Source organism: Gobio gobio (genome assembly GCF_949357685.1).
Source record: "Gobio gobio genome assembly, chromosome: 4".
Lineage (NCBI taxonomy): Eukaryota > Metazoa > Chordata > Actinopteri > Cypriniformes > Gobionidae > Gobio > Gobio gobio.
This window is the reverse complement of record NC_137100.1, coordinates 65,372,512-65,391,993: the sequence shown is the minus strand read 5'-3', so window position 1 is coordinate 65,391,993 and position 19,482 is coordinate 65,372,512. Positions and strand designations below refer to the sequence as shown.

The window sequence follows — 19,482 nt, the reverse complement described above, 5'->3', positions numbered from 1 at the left end:
TTCATGAATTCCGACAATCCCTGTGGAGCAACATGGAGTGAAGTCACAGCCTACAAATAACAAGGTCACTTGAGACACAGCCATCTGGGAACTATATTCTCAGAAGGCGAAGCACTGCTACTTCTGCGGAGTGAGAAGTCACGTTCGCTACTAGCTACCTTGGTTTTGTTGATGGAAGTAACAACAGTGCTTCTCAGGTGCTGCGAGCAAATCACTCCGCAGAAGTAGCATTGCTTCGCCCAGGGGCGGACTGGCCATCGAGAGCACCGGGCCTTTTCCCTGTGGGCCGCTGGACAAAGTGGGCCGGCCCGTTGCTACGTAAATGAAGAATGAATAATAGTAAATTTACGTAGCCTAGTTTATATCCTTCCGTCAGCACAGATGACGAATGGCCCGGGCGGCCCACTTGAGGGGATAAACTCGAATCTATTTTGCCTGATCAGTCAATGTCAAAATGTTTGAGATACCCAATCAAATCGAAGGAGGCGGGATTTATTGTCGACAGAAACCGAGCAGCTTGAATGCGAGCCGAGGTAAGATAAACAGCTAAACTTGACTAGTCAATACAGCAATATTTCCCCACTGTTTACGATTAAAATAAATAAAAAAAAGTTAAACAATACACATTAATTTCCAGGGATGCAAACTACTGCTGACCTTTTCGAATTTCTCAGATTGTAATTCAATTTACGTTATTCGACACACAATGCACAAAGAAACATTATTAACGTAGCAGTTTTCAGCATCAGAGTGAATGCTTGTGTGTCTGGTTCCAGGCTTTCTTCAGTAATATCACAGTAATTTGAAAATTATTCATAAAACTCAAAATATTATTTTCACTAAAACCTGGTAAAACTGGCAACTTTCATATTCAAATATGTCCTGTGAAGGAACGTGTCATATACTAAAATAAATATAGGCTATAATTTGCTAGTTAGTTCACATGCATTATTTTACATACTGCACTCTAAAAAATGCTGTGTTAAAAATAACCCAAGTTTGGATGAAAATGGACTAACCCAGCAATTGGGTTGTTTTAACCCAGCGGTTGGGTTAAATGTTTGCTTAACCCTCTCGAGTCGGCAGACTCTTTTGTGTAGAGTCACAATAAAAACTAATTGTTGTGCTTTTTGCAAAATAAAGAAATCAAACATGATGCGCGATCTGCAGCCTCTCTGTCAAAGACGTTCATTCAGATAGTCTTCAGAAAATGAATTCTAGTTCAGTGAATATTTGTCTCACAAACATGAGACATATGTCTAAAGAAACGCTGAAATGTCAGGTTTTAAACACTGTAAACCAAATTAAAAACAAATATTCTGTGTTTTCAGTTTGAAAGCAGAGAGATGTCAGTCGTTCCTGAGCGGCTCATTATACACTAACCCAATTGCTGGGTTAAAACAACCCTATTGCTGGGTTAAAACGACCCAATTGCAGGGTTAGTCCATTTTCAACCCAACTTGAGTTATTTTTAACCCAGCATTTTTAGTGTGTCACACTCTCATCAGCTAATTAATCCAAAACATCTGCAAAGGGTTCCTGAGCCTTTACATTTTCTCTCAGTCTGGTTCACAATCATGGGGGAGACTGCTGACCTGACAGGTTTGCAGAAAACCCTTATTGACACCCTCCACAAGGAGGGAAAGCCTCTAAAGGTAATTGCAAAAGAAGTTGGATGTTCTCAAAGTGCTATATCAAAGCACATTAATAGAAAGTTAAGTGGAAGGGAAAAGTGTGAAAGAAAAAGGTGCACAAGCAGTAGGGATGACCGCAGCCTGGAGAGGATTGTCAAGAAAAGGCCATTCAAATGTGTGGGGGAGCTTCACAAGGAGAGGACTGAGGCTGGAGTTGCTGCATCAAGAGCCACACACAGACGGATCGTGGACATGGGCTTCAAATGTGGTCAGAAGCGTCTTTCCTGGGCTAAAGAAATAAAGAACTGCTCTGTTGCTCAGTGGTCCAGTCCTCTCTTCTGATGAGAGCAAATGTTGCATCTCATTTGGAAACCAATGTCCCAGAGTCTGGAGGAAGAATGGAGAGGGACATAGTCCAAGATGCTTGAAGTCCAGTGTGACGTTTCCACAGTCTGTGTTGGTTTGGGGAGCCATGTCATCGGCTGGTGTTAGTCCACTGTGCTTTATTAAAGGTGTCATGAACTGGCTTTTTTTTTTGTTTATACTGTTGTCTGAGGTCAACTTATGACGTCCGCGTGGTTTTTACATTCAGAAACATCATAATGAATAAGTAATAGGCTACTTTCTGCCATGGTTTTGAGGCTCTCTGAACCTGAAACGGTCGGTTTTGATGGACGTGCCGCACTGAAGACTTGGAAGTAAATGCCCACGACTAGGATTGGATAAGATTTGCATATTTAATGAGCTTCAGCTCTCCTCAGTACATGTGGGGATTGTTTTGAAAGCGTCTGGGGAATCGCTCACAGGACTCGCAAAATATCTTTATCAAACAAACACAAAGATTCATCTTTCATCCACCCGCGATTGATTGGAATGTTGTCGCCCGATCAGTGAATATAACCGTGAACCGTACACACACAGACACGTGCACGCGCAAGAAAGGAATGTTATTTCACTATTTAAGATAGCCCGTCGGCAGGCTGAAAAACACATAGCCCCGGGGACGTTGGGCTTTTAAAAAAGTCAAGTCCGAGCCCTGGCCCATAACATTACAAGACCGAGTCTGATCCCGAATGAACCAATAACAGCTTCTCCAGCCTGTGACCGCGTGCTAAGTATGTAATCAATAGATATCAAACGATCTGTAACAATGCAAAACTAAAGCTTGGAACATACTCTGCAAGAACAAAGAAATTTGTTCGTTTTGTTTCTGATCAATCACACAATAGTTCTCGGACACCCACAAGAAAAAAGTTCTACTCAGACGATGTGTCGAGAACGAGCTGCGAGAACTCCCAAATCAGGGCTCCGAGAACAAAATGACGTAATTTTGTTCTCGTAGCCCTGGGAGCGAGAACTTTTTTCTCTGTTCTTGTGGAGTATTTTGCACCCTTAACACATATAAAAACATGTTTTACTCACATAAGTGTGTTGCAGCGTTCCTGTCGGATCCAATAGAGAAGCACAGCATTTTGTTTTAATCTCAATATGTCTGCAAATCCAGTCTCAACCTGTGTCTTGTTTACAATCGATTCCGCGGTGAAATGAAGCAAACAAACGCAATGCCTTTCGCACGTGAGCTGGGGTAGCGCGACCCGATTAGCTTCACGAGTCGGTGGGCGGGGCTTGAGGCAGTGCTTCTGCAGTCTATGACGTCAGTGGTCGACATATTCTGAGATCTCTCATTTTCTGGGCCTGGTGTCTATAAAAGCTTTTCTTTGACTAACAAGGACGTATTCAGCTCTGAAACTTACAGGATATTCTTATATCACCATGAACTTTAATATAAAAGGCTCAAGGGAAAGTTGATTTCTCAATTCATCACCCCTTTAGGTCTAGAGTCAATGCACTCGTCTTTTAGAGCACTTCATGCTTCCTTCAGCAGACAAGATTTATGGAGATGCAGACTTCATTTTCTAGCAGGACTTGGCTCCTGCCCACACTACCAAAAAGTACCAAAGCCTGGTTCAATGACCATGGGATTACTGTGCTTGATTAGCCAGCAAACTCGCCTGACCTGAACCCCATAGAGAATCTATTGCCAAGAGAAAGATGAGAGACATGAGACCGAACAATGCAGAAGAGCTCAAGGCCGCTATTGAAGCATCCTGGTCTTCATAACACTACAGCAGTGCCACAGGCTGAGAGCATCCATGCCACGCTCGCATTGAGGCAGTAATTCATGCAAAAGAGGCCCAAACCAAGAACTGAGTACATATGCATGATTATACTTTTCAGTGGGCTGTCATTTCTGTATTTAAAATCCTTTTTTTAATTGATTTCATGCAATATTCGAATTTTCTGAGATTTAGATTTTGGGGGTTTCATAAACTATAAGCCATAATCAACAAAATTATAACAAATAAAGGCTTGAAATATCTCACTTTGCATATAATGAGTCTATATAATATATTAGTTTCACCTTTTAAGTTGAATTGCTGAAAAAAATGAACTTTTCCACAATATTCTAATTTATTGAGATGCACATCCCAGTATGTATACGGTTAGAAGATGGCTGTGTCTCATGTGACCCTGTTATTTGTACACACTGTGACTATACACATCACAACATGAGGAAAATGTTGGCGTTATTTTGTCACTTATTGAGCAGCAGGGGCGTAGCCAGCGGCACAGGCCCGCCCACTATGATGAATAGGCCCCCCCAGTTTATTATACAAATATAATAATATTTGTTAAATAACAGTTGTTTAAATTATTTTTACGTAATTATAAAATTATTATAACATCTCAAATACTGAAATAAATAAAATTTGTTTCTTTACAGTGTATGTTTTTTGCACAATGCTTGATGAGTTTGATTGACAGCTGTGTTAGGCAATTTGGTGTCAGGCTGTCTCATGTATGTCGCGCGTCTCGCGCCTGTGAGTTCAAGTGTGTTTACCTATTCACTTAGTCTATAATTTGCAGTTGTGTGATAGATAAACAGCAGCGATACAAAATTCTATAAAAACGACTTTTAAAAACTCACATTAACGTGGGAGAGAACCCATCCATCAGGCCACAAGTAACGGTAAAGCCTTGTTATACTCGACGCGTCCGCACGAACACGAGGGTGTGCGCGGCAAAAAATTACGTCAACTTGGAGTGGGCGGTTGTGTGCGTTGAGTGCCCAAGACCCATTTCGCCTGGCGGTGTGCAGCGCATTTTTTGTAACAGCCCGCACGACTCCGCATCGGAAGATCTAGGCGAATACTGTGTTTGACCCCCTTTCACCTTCAGAACTGCCTTAATTCTACGTGGCATTGATTCATCAAGGTGCTGAAAGCATTCTTTAGAAATGTTGGCCCATATTGATAGGAGAGCATCTTGCAGTTGATGGAGATTTGTGGGATGCACATCCAGGGCACGAAGCTCCCGTTCCACCACATCCCAAAGATGCTCTATTGGGTTGAGATCTGGTGACTGTGGGGGCCATTTTAGTCCAGTGAACTCATTGTCATGTTCAAGAAACCAATTTGAAATGATTGGAGCTTTGTGACGGTGCATTATCCTGCTGGAAGTAGCCATCAGAGGATGGGGACATGGTGCTCATAAAGGGATGGACATGGTCAGAAACAATGCTCAGGTAGGCTGTGGCATTTAAACGATGCCCAATTGGCACTAAGGGGCCTAAAGTGTGCCAAGAAAACATCCCCCACACCTTTACACCACCACCACCAGCCTGCACAGTGGTAACAAGGCATGATGGATCCATGTTCTCATTCTGTTTACGCCAAATTCTGACTCTACCATCTGAATGTCTCAACAGAAATCGAGACTCATCAGACCAGGCAAAATTTTTCCAGTCTTCAACTGTCCAATTTTGGTGAGCTGGTGCAAATTGTAGCCTCTTTTTCTTATTTGTAGTGGAGATGAGTGGTACCCGGTGGGGTCTTCTGCTGTTGTAGCCCATCCGCCTCAAGGTTGTGCGTGTTGTGGCTTCACAAATGCTTTGCTGCATACCTCGGTTGTAACGAGTGGTTATTTCAGTCAAAGTTGCTCTTCTATCAGCTTGAATCAGTCGGCTCATTCTCCTCTGACCTCTAGCATCAACAAGGCATTTTCTCCCACAGGACTGCCGCATACTAGATGTTTTTCCCTTTTCACACCATTCTTTGTAAACCCTAGAAATGGTTGTGCGTGAAAATCCCAGTAACTGAGCAGATTGTGAAATACTCAGACCGGCCTGTCTGGCACCAACAACCATGCCACGCTCAAAATTGCTTAAATCCCCTTTCTTTCCCATTCTGACATTCAGTGTGGAGTTCAGGAGATTGTCTTGACCAGGACCACACCCCTAAATGCATTGAAGCAACTGCCATGTGATTGGTTGATTAGATAATTGCATTAATGAGAAATTGAACAGGTGTTCCTAATAATCCTTTCGGTGAGTGTATTTTAGAGATCGTCAATTTAGTTGTATACATGTGTGCATATATTTTGTTCTCATGGCACAAGTAATAATATCAAGGTTTACACGATTCTTTTGTAGTGTGGTTTTCGGTGAAGTGTACTAAAATAAATATCATCACCTGTGTACATTAGCCCACTTCTTCTCTATGCTTTTTCCTGATGGTTTATAAAACAATTACTCTGAGTCACCCTCTGTCGTTTCAAAAGAATAGCACAACGACGAGTATAAACGCCTCATCCGTTTGGGGAGGAGCGCGCACAGTCAGTATAAACAAGGCTTAAGACTTTTCAATTCCAACAGCAGGTTCATTCTGTAACGCCGGAAACATGCCATCAGTGTCTGTCAGTCGTCATAGTGTAGGGGTAAGATGCGTGGCACAAAGTTTTGACACAATTCGACCTCAGGTTCGAATCCGGTTTTTGCCGAACTCACTGTACTTCCTTTTCCCATCACATATCAGATCGGAAAGGCGTTTATTTTCAATTAAAAATGAAGACAATATTCGAAAAGTGGAAAGAAAGTGTCTAACGTTTGTTGTAACCGCTGCTATTTTTTTTGTATGTGGACAGGTTGTAGCTGCAGTTTTGGTTTATGTTGACAGTGACAGTGACATTGACACCCGTGCGCCACTTTTACCCAGGCCCGACCAAAAATAAAAATTCTGCCTACGCCACTATTGAGCAGTAGGCTAGCTGGAGCCATTTACCTCCTGTCTTTGTGCAAAGCTAGGCTAGCTGGAGCCATTTACCTCCAGTCTTTGTGCTAAGCTAGGCTAGCTGGAGCCATTTTCCTCCAGTCTTTGTGCTAAGCTAGGCTAGCGGTGGGTGCAGAGTTATAGCATGGAGATGAGAATGGTGTGTGTGGACTTATCTAACTCTGGGGGATACGGTGAATAAGCTAAAGTCCCAAAAAGTCGGTGTGTTCCTTTAACTAATGTTAACTAATGAAACCTTATTGAAAAGTGTTACCTGTATCATTCCTAATAGTGATTCTACTTATATACTGTAATACACTTTTTGCTCATTATTTTCTTTTTAATTAGCATACATTTAAGGCACACTGTAAAAAATGTTTTTTCAAAGTTATAAATAATACGTATTATTGGAGTATGTATCACAAGAGCATACTCTATTTCAGTCTTTCTATGCCAACATGTCATGTTTCATTTAAATACTTGCCACTTCTTTGTAATTATTATAATAATTCATTATTTATACCAATTTCTAAGCAACCTTTTTTTTTCAGTGCAGTTGCTGTATAACAACTTCAAAAGCTTTCTGTTTGTTTCTCTCATTCCTGTGGTCTTTTCAGAATCTCTCTTTCAAGCTTCTCTTTACTTGTGCTCTATTTTCTCAAAAGCAGACATGATTTTATTAATATTTTATTCGTATTTAAAGGTTAGTTTTATATTTTGGAGCAGCTAACCCAACTCCTGCCCTAAACCTACACACTTCTAAACAATATAAAACACGTAACAGGCAAATACAAGTACAGTAACAGGTATTTACTGCAAAAACTGACCAAAAACAGTATAACAGTATCAACTCATGTTGCATTCCAAGTCTTCGAAGTCACACGATGTCTTTATGTAAAGAACAGAGTTGATCTTAAAGGGTTAGTTCACCCAAAAATGAAAATTCTGTCATTAATTACTCACCCTCATGTCGTTCGACACCCGTAAGACCTTCAGACACAAATGAAGATATTTTAGTGTAAAGCTGATGCTGAGAAAGGCTTCAGATAGGCCTCCATTGGCATTCAGTACATTCACACTCACAAGACCCATAAAAGGCACTAAAAACGTCGTTAAAAAGTCCATCTCACCACAGTGACTCTACAATAATTTTACGATGCGACGACAATAGTTTTTGTGGGGGAAAAAAAATCAAAATAACACCTTTATCCAGCTTGTTCTTGTCTTCCGTGTGTGCCTCCACGACGCATGCGCGAGAATATGACGCAGATCCGGCGTTCAGACACATGACCCAGAAGAGATTTGTTTACAAGCAGAGGAAGATGCGCGTATCTCAGCTGTTGAATTCTACATTGATCGTGCTTTAGGTCTCGGCATAGTGCTCAGATGGAGCTAAAGTGTGCATTTCATGGATTCCCGAACGCCGGCGCTACGTCATATTATCGCGCATGCGTCGTGGAGGCACACACGGAAGACAAGAAGAGGTTGAATAAAGTCGTTATTTCGATTTTTTTTTTTTTGCGCACAAAAACTATTGTCGTCGCATCGTAAAATTATTGTAGAGCCACTGTGGTGAGATGGACTTTGTAACGGCGTTTTTAGTGCCTTTTATGGGTCTTGTGAGTGTAAATGTACTGAATGCCAATGGAGGCCTATCTGAAGCCTTTCTCAGCATCAGCTTTACACTAAAATATCTTCATTTGTGTTCCGAATATGAACGGAGGTCTGACGGGTGTCGAACGACATGAGGGTGAGGAATTAATGACAGAATTTTCATTTTTGGGTGAACTAACCCTTTAATGTTTTAATCGCTGAGATGATGATCCCGCCGCTCCGTGAACGCACTCATTCAAATAATACTACACAAATCGGTCACAAGACACACGAGAGCCAATGCAATTTCACATTCACAATGTTCATTCACATTCACACTAATTCATTCACACTAAATTTTTCAACTAAACATCGAAATAAATCTAATAAATAAACTAAATTAACCATTTAAACTAAATTACTGATCGAATTATTGATCTAAAGCCCACACTGTCACTGTATGATAATTGAAATGAACTGATGACATCAGCGTTTTTTCCAGAATGGCTATACAGCTGAATAAAATTATGCTGCTTTATTTTCCTGTTTAACACTGTAAAGCTGCTTTGAAACAATCTACATTGTTAAAAGCGCTATATAAATAAAGTTGACTTGACTTGACTTGACTTGAAAACTGACGTAACGGGCGGCAATATTTGAAATGTAATGTGTTCATGATCTCCCAATGCATCTGTGTATGACGCCAAAGGTTTCTCATTGAAATGAACGGAGCACTCGTCGATATAGTGACGCCTAGGGGTGCCTTTAAGACGCCTAGTGGGAAGCACTTGACAATGCTTCGGATTTTGACGCCTTGGGAGTGAGAACGGGTTGTTTATTGTGTGAGCAGAGCATCTGCAGATGTATTGGACGGCACTGAAAGTGCATCTTTTATCGTTCACAGGCCGGTGGCATTTCCTCTCACGTGTCTAAACAGCAGACATGTATCCGTTACATGATCTCAGGTCAACCTCCAATTTATCTCTTTGCGTCTTGTGTTTTGGTATCTTTGTCTAACTTCACAGAAAACACCGTCAGTAATAAGAAACATGAGATTTTTGCTTGAGGTGGTATTGAAATGAAGAGCACTCACCATGAATGCGTATCTCAGCATGCATTGAATGGGAAAGCATTCAGTCTGGTTTGTTACTTGCACGGTTTTGAATGCGACTAATTCAAGGACACAGTGTGAGTCACATGCTGAATCTCCACTGACAGCTGCAACAGTCTTTTTTCAGCAGTTGGTTGGCAAATTAATTGTTTTGTTTGTTTGTTTTTTTGTGTTCTGGATGGGCTGCTGATCAGAGTCATAAACCAAAGAGCAGTGGCAATGTGAACGCCATGAAACTTAGATAATATAATTCATATAGCATATTTTATCCAGAAGGTAAATACAATAAATCTATGCTGCTCAAGTATAAATTGCACCTTTAATTACAGCAAATGCCTGACAACTTTAAGAGTCTATAAAAGCGTTTATAATAGTGTAAAAATGTTTAATATTTTCCTCACGATAAGGAAGCCTAATCATTTCATTGAAGTTAATTTGTTGCAAGCATGTTATACTTACACGCTAAAAAATGCTGAACCCAGAAATTGGGTTTTTTTAACCCAGCGATTGGATTGTTTTAACCGAGCAATTGGGTTGTTTTAAGCAAACATTTAACCCAACCTATTCACTAGGTTAAAACAACCCATTCACTGGGTTAAAACAACCCAATTGCTGGGTTAGTCCATTTTCAACCCAACTTGTGTTGTTTTTAACCCAGCATTTTTTAGAGTGCAATATAAATAATTGGTGCACTCTAAAAAATGCTGGATTAAAAATAACCCAAGTTGGGTTGAAAATGGACTAACCCAGCAATTGGGTTTTAACCCAGCGATTGGTTGTTTTAACCCAGCAATTGGGTTGTTTCAAGCAAACATTTAACCCAAACGCTGGGTTAAAACAACCCAATTGCTGGGTTAGCCCATTTTCAACCCAACTTGGGTTATTTTTAACCCATAATTGTATGCAATACAATATAATTTATTGTAATAATATCTGAAATGTATACATGTAAATATGATCTTTGTAATTATCCTTATGTAACTCTATTGTTTGTCTTGTACTAATCTAATCCATTAGGGGAAAAAATATATTACGCTCATTACACTCTAAAAAATGCTGGGTTAAAAATAACCCAAGTTGGGTTGACAATGGACTAACCCAGCAATTGGGTTGTTTTAACACAGCAATTGGGTTGTTTAAACCCAGCGGTTGTATTGTTTTAACCCCGCAATTGGGTTGTTTTAAGCAAACATTTAACCCAACCGCTGGGTTAAAATAACCCAATTTCTGGGTTAGTCAATTTTCAACCCAACTTGGGTTATTTTTAACCCAGCATTTTTAGAGTGTAGATAAGTATGTATAAAGGGTAGGCATAATAATCAGTGGCTTCTGCCTACACCTTTTTCGGTTATGTATATTTTTTTGGTGATTTTTTTAGTTTTGTTTTATTTATTATGAAAAATTGTCTGTAAGGGCTGAAATAAATAAACAATAATTATATTGATTAATAATAGATAGTTAGCTAATCTGTGTGCTTTGTATATGTGCATTTCTGAAATGCATAACATGTACAAATCAATTTAAATTGTAATGTAGATGCATTTTCTGTGAAGCTGCTTTGAAACGATATGTATCGTGAAAAGCGCTATACAAATAAATTTGAATTGAATTGAATTGAACAATAATAAATAAAGAATAATACATTTAAACATCTCTATCAACTCATCAATTTACAGTGTGTGAGTCTCATTGCCTTCCATTGTCAATTGCACTCGTTCCTGTTGAATTTGAATTTGGACTGCAGTACCAATCCCAACCACCAGCTGTCATTCTTACATACTGCACCTTTAAGTAATATTAAGTAAATAAATGTACTTACTATAGGTTAGGATTGGTTTGGTTTAGGGTTAGTTGCATGTAATATGCATAATTTATAGTTATTACTATAGTAACTACATGTACCATGTAACAAGGACACTTAAAATAAAGAGTTACCGGTTAATTTTAGGTTTAGTGAATCAAAAGCGTCCTCTATAGGCCTACAGATGCCTGCATCTGTTTTGTTTTGTTCTGTGTTGTATGTTCAATTTCTTCTACATTACGGAGTTTGCACATGAAAATGACAGTTGTATATTTTTATAATGTGTGATTATCACAAACACAATACTGTAGATCACCGCAGATGTCATGGCAACAACAAAGCACACACTATTTCTGTGACCTTGTGCTTTCAGCTCCATCCTCACTGAACAATAATGATAGATAGGGACAAATTATATGTCTGTCTCAGCCACAAAACAAACACATGTTTCAAATGCGTAAATAAGCGCTGTTGTGCAGATGTCATTTGAAAACATTCTGGCTGTCAGGTGAAGGCGCTGCCCGGAAAGATTCTCATTGCATATTTTACATTTTATAGTTACTGTTTATAGGTTCATGCTGCAAATGTACACGTCCTACTGTTTAATGTCTGAGGACGCAGTAAAATCGTAATATTGTGAAATATTATATCTATTTTTTTATCTAATTTGATGGAAAAGCTGAATTTATCATCGTTACTCCAGTCTTCAGATTCACGTGATCCTTCAGAAATCATTCAAATATGAGATTTGCTCTGCAAGAAACGTTTATAATGTTATAAAATATATATATTTTAAATTTAAAAAATCTATTAAAGGTGGGGTAAGTTCAAAAGAAAAGTGTCTGGGGCCGAGTACCAAAACAAACTTGTAGCCAATCAGCAATAAGGGGGCGTGTCTACTAATGACGGGGAGAAGATTCAAAAGACATGACACAGGATGGACATTAGCCGAGCAACAACAGAAAGAAAGAGATGGCAGATAAAAAACACATGTGGAAGATGTCTGAGGAACAAAAGAAGGCTTGCGATCAGGCAAGTAGGACCCCTGTAAATATCGGATCACTCAAGTTGCGCTAAGGCCTGCAATCGGATGCCGAGGTCACTTTATTTCTTCTCGATAGGCGAGTAACATTGATTTTGTTTTATTTCACAGAGCTAAAATATGCTGGCTTTTGCTTGAATATGCTCGTGTGTCATGTTCGCTTGTTTGTCCATTTGCGATCGTATCGTCGTTCACTTCAGCGATGATAAAGATCTCCATTAATTTCCACACACTATAACGCTAAACCACTGTCTGTTTCAAGTGTCAGCTTCCCAAGTGTGTCTGAAAAGTAAGATAATAAACCTAATATTTACATTTATGCATTTGGCAGATGCTTTTATCCAAAGCCCCCCCGGAAGCAACATGGAGTAAAGTGCCTTGCTCAAGGACACACTGGTGGTGACCACTGGGATCGAACCAGCAACCTTCTGCATATCAGTTCCATGGTTTAACCCACTGGACCACCATCTCACATAATATATGTTTGTTTAATTTAGTTCCTCTTTTAGTAATCGATATGATCAATATAGTTGGACTGCCGGGCTCGTGCTATCGAGTTGTTCATGAGAACTGTGTTTGTGGGATGTAATGTAGCGTTCACACCGGATGCAAATGACGCAAGTAATTTGCGCTATTCGCGCAAAGTTGGACGCTTGAACATTTTTAGTTTACTCGCTTCATTCGCGCGTGACATTCACTTCACAAAAGACGCAAATTCGCGTAATGGTTAGGGGCTTCTGCCAGCGGCTCATCTAGTCTCGTGTAGAAATGACTGACATGGATTGTGTTTACACGTCTTTTTTGTTAAAATTACTACTGTTAATGTGTGAAAAAATGTAGTTTTAAGACTTTTCAGGCAGTAATGTAGTTTGTTTAAAGCCCAAATCTGTGGTTTATTTATAAAGAGAGTGCCTATTTGAACATTTTATCTGGCGTTTTCGGAGTTGTGAGCTCCAGTGGATCAGCGGCGCTCAGCGCTCATTAACCCCAGCGAGAGCAGCCTTTCCTCGGCTAGACCTTCAGACATTTGCCGCTGGCTCTGATGTCTCTGTGGCGTCTCCAGCTGTAATTCGTCTTGTGTAGATGTAATGGCCGATCTTTGGTCTCATGGATCTATAATTTGTTCCCTGGCAAATCATTTAGGCTGAGGGCAAAGAGAAGTTTCATTACTTTTTTATTTTTAGGCTATTTAACTTTACGTTACCGTTGTAGCCGACTAGCACTGACTTTGAATGTTTGACTGAATTGTTTGCTTTATTTCATGTATAGCTTATTATACCTTTTACTTATACTTTTGTATTATTGATCATACATAAACTTGCATTTAACAAAAAGAGACTGGGTTGTGTTTCATGTCATTTAATGTTATCACAGTGATAATCATATGCACACTGAACCAGATATTAATATACAGATTTTCTCCTCATTGGTGTCACTACTAGAGCAAGCTCCTGATTGGTTAATGTGGCGCGAATATCCGCCAAAGTTCAGATTTTTCAACTCAAACGATCAATTCGCGCAGTGTCATTTGCGCCGCCTCATTTGCGCGAATCGCTCCGCAGAATGTCTATTCGCGTCTTTGCATTGATTTAACATGTAAATCACTCGGGCGAATCGCGTCATTCGCGTCCGGTGTGAACACACTTTAAGGGATGACTTTTTCATTGAACATTCCGACCTGGATTACCATAGTAACACTCATTGCTTTCACTTATTGATGACATCATACACTCGGTCGGCTGGCACACCAGATTCTGCCATAGTCGTTGCCTGGGTTACGTATGTGTGGGGCGGAGCTATCAAAATAGGGGCGAGACCCTTTTGGGGTAGGGGCGTGTTTGTTTTGGTAATTTGAAATATCAACATCAGTTACCAGATAGGGCTTACCCCACCTTTAATCAAAGAATTGTGGAAAATAAAATGCATTCAGTTTCCACAAAAATATGAAGCAGCACCACTGTTTTCAACATTAATAATAATAAATGTTTCTTGAGCAGCAAATCCTCATATTAGAATGCTTTCTGAGGGATCACGTGACACTGAAGACTGGAGTAATGATGATAAATTCAGCTTTGATCACAGGAATAAATTACTCTTTACTATATATTCACACAGAAAACAGTTATTTTAAATTGTAAAAATCTTTCAACATTTTTATTGTATTTTGTATTTTCTTCCAAAAACATAAAAAAGTGTACATGTTGTGTACATGCGTAATCTGTTCTTAGATTGATATTGTACTTAAAAAATATAAACTTTAAATTAAGTGAAATGTTACCTCTTTTGAATGTCAATTTTCAATGTATTTATCTCCTTTGTTTGCCTTGTAGGGAAGAGGCCATCATGTCCACATATTTTGAGACAGTGGACGATCTGCTTGCGTCCTTTGGTCCAGTGAGGGATTGCTCCAAAGATAACGGCGGATGCCGGAAGAACTTCAAATGTGTTTCAGACAGAAGGATGGACTCCACTGGCTGCATGGTGAGTTTCCATGGTCTCCATAGATCATTTAACATCAGTGTAATAACGGCCTGTTTTATGACCAACCACGGTCAAACTCTTTGAACCGTAGCGCGAGTGTGTGTTGTTGAGTTGCATTGGCATCCTGCACAGAGAATGGCCGACTCTCAAGCTCTCAGGCAAATACGTCTCATTACAGGCAGATAAGTTTGTCTCGTGTTACATGTGCAGATTAAAAGGAAGGAAATGAGAACAAGGAAATGCGGTTAATGGCTTTTTTCGTGGATGAGCTCTCATGAAGCAAGAAAATTGATGAGCTCACAGCTCTCTGTGCTGATGGATGAATCAATCACATACAGCAGGATGGGCCTTGATCACTCACACTTTTATTAGGAATAAAAGTCTGACACTGATTTTGCAATCTGATCAGCTGCAGCGCTTTAAAAGAATAGTTCAGACAAAAAAATGAAAATGCTCTTATCTTTTACTAACCCTTGTATCGCTCCAAACCCATTTATCCCATGCAACACAAAAGGTCACATTTTGAAGAATGTCTTTATCACTCTTTCATTTGTGATGAAACAAGACTGTCAAGTGTCAAATTTGACATAAAAAATTATTGGTTCTCACGTCTCGTGACATCATGGATGTCAAACCTGACTTCCTTTGTGAAATATAATTCATTGCATTGAATGCACACTAGTAGTTTACTTCAAATCTTATTAATACTGTATTAACAAAACATAACAAAAGTATTAAAACAGTACTTGCAGATACTATACTTTTAATGAAATAAAAAGCCACTTACTAGTGTACTTAAAGAGAATACACTTTCTTATAACGCTTACGTGCACTTTTAAGTAATGTAGAATAAGATGACTCTCCATGGTTTGACAGTTGGCGAAACCAGGTTCACAGGCTGACCAGGGGTGACGTAAACGGCTTCAGGGAAAAAGCTAAGTGGTTAAGTGGAACAGGAAACCTCCAGGGCGGTGCCGGCAGTTCAGGGGCCCAGGGAGGCTCGGCCTTCGTGGCCTTGCCCCAGTAAACTCGGCTCATCCACAATGGCGATGAGGATGCATAGCACCCCACCCAAAATATCCTTGGGGGGAGCTTATGGGATTGTGAACTGGAGCCATCTCTGGATTCTGGACGGGAACTGGAGCCATCACTGAACTGGAGCCATCACTGGACTCTGGACAGGGACTGGAGCCATCTCTGGACGAGGACTGGAACCTTTACTGGACTCTGGTCGGGGACTTGAGCCATCACTGGACTCTGGGCGGGGACTGGAACCTTTTCTTGACTCTGGACGGGGACTGGAGCCATCACTGGACTCTGGATGGGGACTGAAGCCTTCGCTGGACTCTGGATGGGGACTGGAGCCATCACCAGACTCTGAACGGGGGCTGGAACTTTTGCTGGACTCTGGACGTGGACTGGAGCCTTTGCTGGACTCTGGAAGGGGGCTGGAGCCTTCGCTGTACTCTGGACGAGGACTGGAGCCTTCGCTGGACTCTGGACGAGGACTGGAGCAATCTCCGGACTCTGGACGGGGACTGGAGCCTTCGCTGGACTCTGGATGGGGACTGGAGCAATCACCAGACTCTGGTTGGGGACTGGAGCAATCACCAGACTCTGGATGGGGACTGGAGCCATCACTGGAATCTTGAAGGGGATTGGAACCTTCGCTGGACTCTGGACGGGGACTGGAGCCATCGCTGGACTCTGGACGGGGACTGGAGCCATCCCTGGACTTTGGACGGGGACTGGAGCCATCACCGGACTCTGGACGGGGACTGGAGCCATCACTGGACTCTGGACAGGGACTGGAGCCTTCGCCGGACTCTGGACGGGGACTGGAGCCATCACCAGACTCTGGATGGGGACTGGAGCAATCACCAGACTCTGGATGGGGACTGGAGCTATCACTGGAATCTGGACAGGGACTGGAGCCTTCGCTGGACTCTGGATGGGGACTGGAGCAATCACCAGACTCTGGATGGGGACTGGAGCAATCACCAGACTCTGGACAGGGACTGGAGCCATCGCTGGACTCTGGACGGGGACTGGAGCCATCACTGGAATCTTGAAGGGGATTGGAACCTTCGCTGGACTCTGGACGGGGACTGGAGCCATCACTGGACTTTGGACGGGGACTGGAGCCATCACCGGACTCTAGACGGGGACTGGAGCCATCACTGGACTCTGGACGGGGACTGGAGCCTTCGCCGGACTCTGGACGGGGACTGGAGCCATCACCGGACTCTGGACAGGGACTGGAGCATTCACTGGACTCTGGACAGGGGACTGGAGCCATCTCTGGAATCTGGACGGAGACTGGAGCAATCACTGGACTCTGGACGGGTACTGGAGTCCTCTCTGGAGTAGAGTACCGTTTTTTATTCCTCAGCCTCCTCCTTTGGGCTGACGTTAAGTGAAGCGTTGGAGATTTAGTAGCCTCTAAATGGGCCTCTGGAGTGAACTTTAAAACTGGCACATAGACTTGGGTAGACTCTGCTGCTGGCTCTTGGTTCTGAACGGGCTTAAAAGTGGATTCTTGGACTGACTGTGATCGGGTATGGGATCTTCGGTTGGAACAGTCATGTGAGAACACATAGAACAGCTAAAGGATTCCTTATTATACAGGAATATACCTAGAACTGCTGAGCTTGGTTTCCTGGCCCTTTGAACGGACATGAGAGGAAAGTCCTCCAATTTAGAAATTAAACTATAGTTCACAGGATATGCTCTCTCAAGACCTCGTGTGGCCGACTTGGCATGTGAGATCTTGAGCTCTGGTGATAGATACCAGCTTATTGTTGTGCGACGTGAACATGCCTTGTGGCATCATTGCGCTCCACCTCACCAACCGTGTAATGAGACCCACTAACAGGGAGGGAAACAGAAGATGACAGGTCTAATTAACATGCTGACAAGAAACAGACATGAACAGAACAGATACAAAAATCGAATTCTAAACAAGGAAACTCAAAACGTGACACTCGGTTAATTTTTAGACCATGCACTTCCACTGACCTGCGTCACGCATTTTTAACAGCAAAAATGTGTTCTGTGTGAACCAGCCCTTAGAATATACTTTTGTTAGCTGGGATAGACTTCCACCTTCTACCTTTGAGGAGTCAGGTGAATGTGACGAGTCCAGAGTGATCTGGTAAACCCTGTTTGAGCCTCTGAGGGTGTTGGAAGGTGACAGCTGGTGAACGCTGGTCCTGGAGCAGGAGGCTGAAGGAAACCAGACGGTGATGAATGAGGTTAGGATGCTCTCGATGAAGGAACCGAACCGGGATGACGGAGTGTTTTCACCTGCCTCAGAAAGAACTTTCTCTGTCTGGCTTTCCTGACCATGGCATAGATTTTGTTCTTTAATTTGAGGGAGTCAGGTTGTGAGTCATCATCTCTATAGATCAGGGGAATCCAATCCTGGGACACTATGGACACGTCTGATTTAAAAATGGTGTAAACGTTTCAAAATGCTCTCTGTCCACACTAACTTTTTTCCCAGGAACTCTTTTTCCCCCATACCTGTTGCTGTCTGCATTTCCATCGTGGTCTAAAGTAACATAAAGATTAGTCCGGTGGCGTAGGACTGCGTGCGACTTTCCAGAGCTCACTGGATTTCGTCCCTTCGCATATTAGCTTAATAAAGCCTGAACCTCGTCATTGGCCCATCGGTCGTATTTTTTAAACTCCATTGTGAATTCGAATAGCAAACAACTCTTACTGCACGCACAGTAACAGACATTTAGATTGAAATAAAATGCAGCGTAAACTCAGCATGTTCAGCGTCAAGTCCCACTCCTGAAAGTTCCTGAACTTCGAAAACGTACTACCTCGCAAGCAGGGCCATTTTGAAATACCCGGAATTTTCTTTAGACCCTGGTTCCTGCGGTCAAAACACACCGAGCACCACCCCAAAGTCCCTTGTTCCTAGGGAAAGTTCCTGCGGTGAAAACGCGGCTATAATAAGCAATTTTGGCAATGCACGTGGAAATTTGGTTGATCCTTGACGTGATCGCGGGGAGCAGCTCAAATTTGATTCTGCACTAATATTTGATGTTTTTAAAAATGTTGTCGATTTATGTAGCAAATGAGAATCGATAAAATTATTGTCTATAATTTGAGGTCTTAATGATTTTCAGCTAATGATGTTCAAGCTAATTAAAGCAACAGTTTTTCAATAGCGGAAGAATATGTAAAAGTGTGAGTAAAAGGCACAATAGTTAACATGATAGTCAACAGCCGGATGACTTTTCCATTTGTTGACATGGTTAGATTCAGATGGGAAATATTATATTTAGTTGGGTGTCCACCTTAGAGATAATCACCATATTTTAAAATATTTTAGCTCATACATGTTGATGTATTTTTTCTTTAATCATACACTATGGGAGTAGTGAAAAACTTATTTTTCTTCCCTGTTGTCCCATAATAAACATTTCACAAATGTGTTTAGCATATCACATAAATATTTGATTTCGAAAAAAAAAAAAAAAATGTGATAACATTCAAATTATTTGCAATTCCCTTGTAACAATGGTTTGGTCTACCTTTTATAAACGCATCAAAAACCCCGGGTGTTAAACCTAAACTTCATTCAAATCCAACACACGCCTGACTCCGATCTCAAGCTTGACACTCGGTCCAGCTATACAATTTCCTTGTAACTGCTGGCTGAAGTGGATTCATTTCTGGATCTCTTGACCAGGGCC

At 41.3% G+C, this 19,482-nt stretch overlaps 1 protein-coding gene across 1 annotated transcript in view; it reads left to right on the top strand.

The window, feature by feature from the left end:
• The window catches only part of astn2 (astrotactin 2), a 512,045-nt gene that overhangs the window by 259,562 nt on the left and 233,001 nt on the right, over nucleotides 1-19,482 (top strand). The window contains exon 10 of the mRNA XM_079815958.1: nucleotides 14,620-14,770. Within this exon, the coding sequence (XP_079672084.1) occupies nucleotides 14,620-14,770 (151 nt within the window). The remainder of the gene's footprint in view (nucleotides 1-14,619; nucleotides 14,771-19,482) is intronic.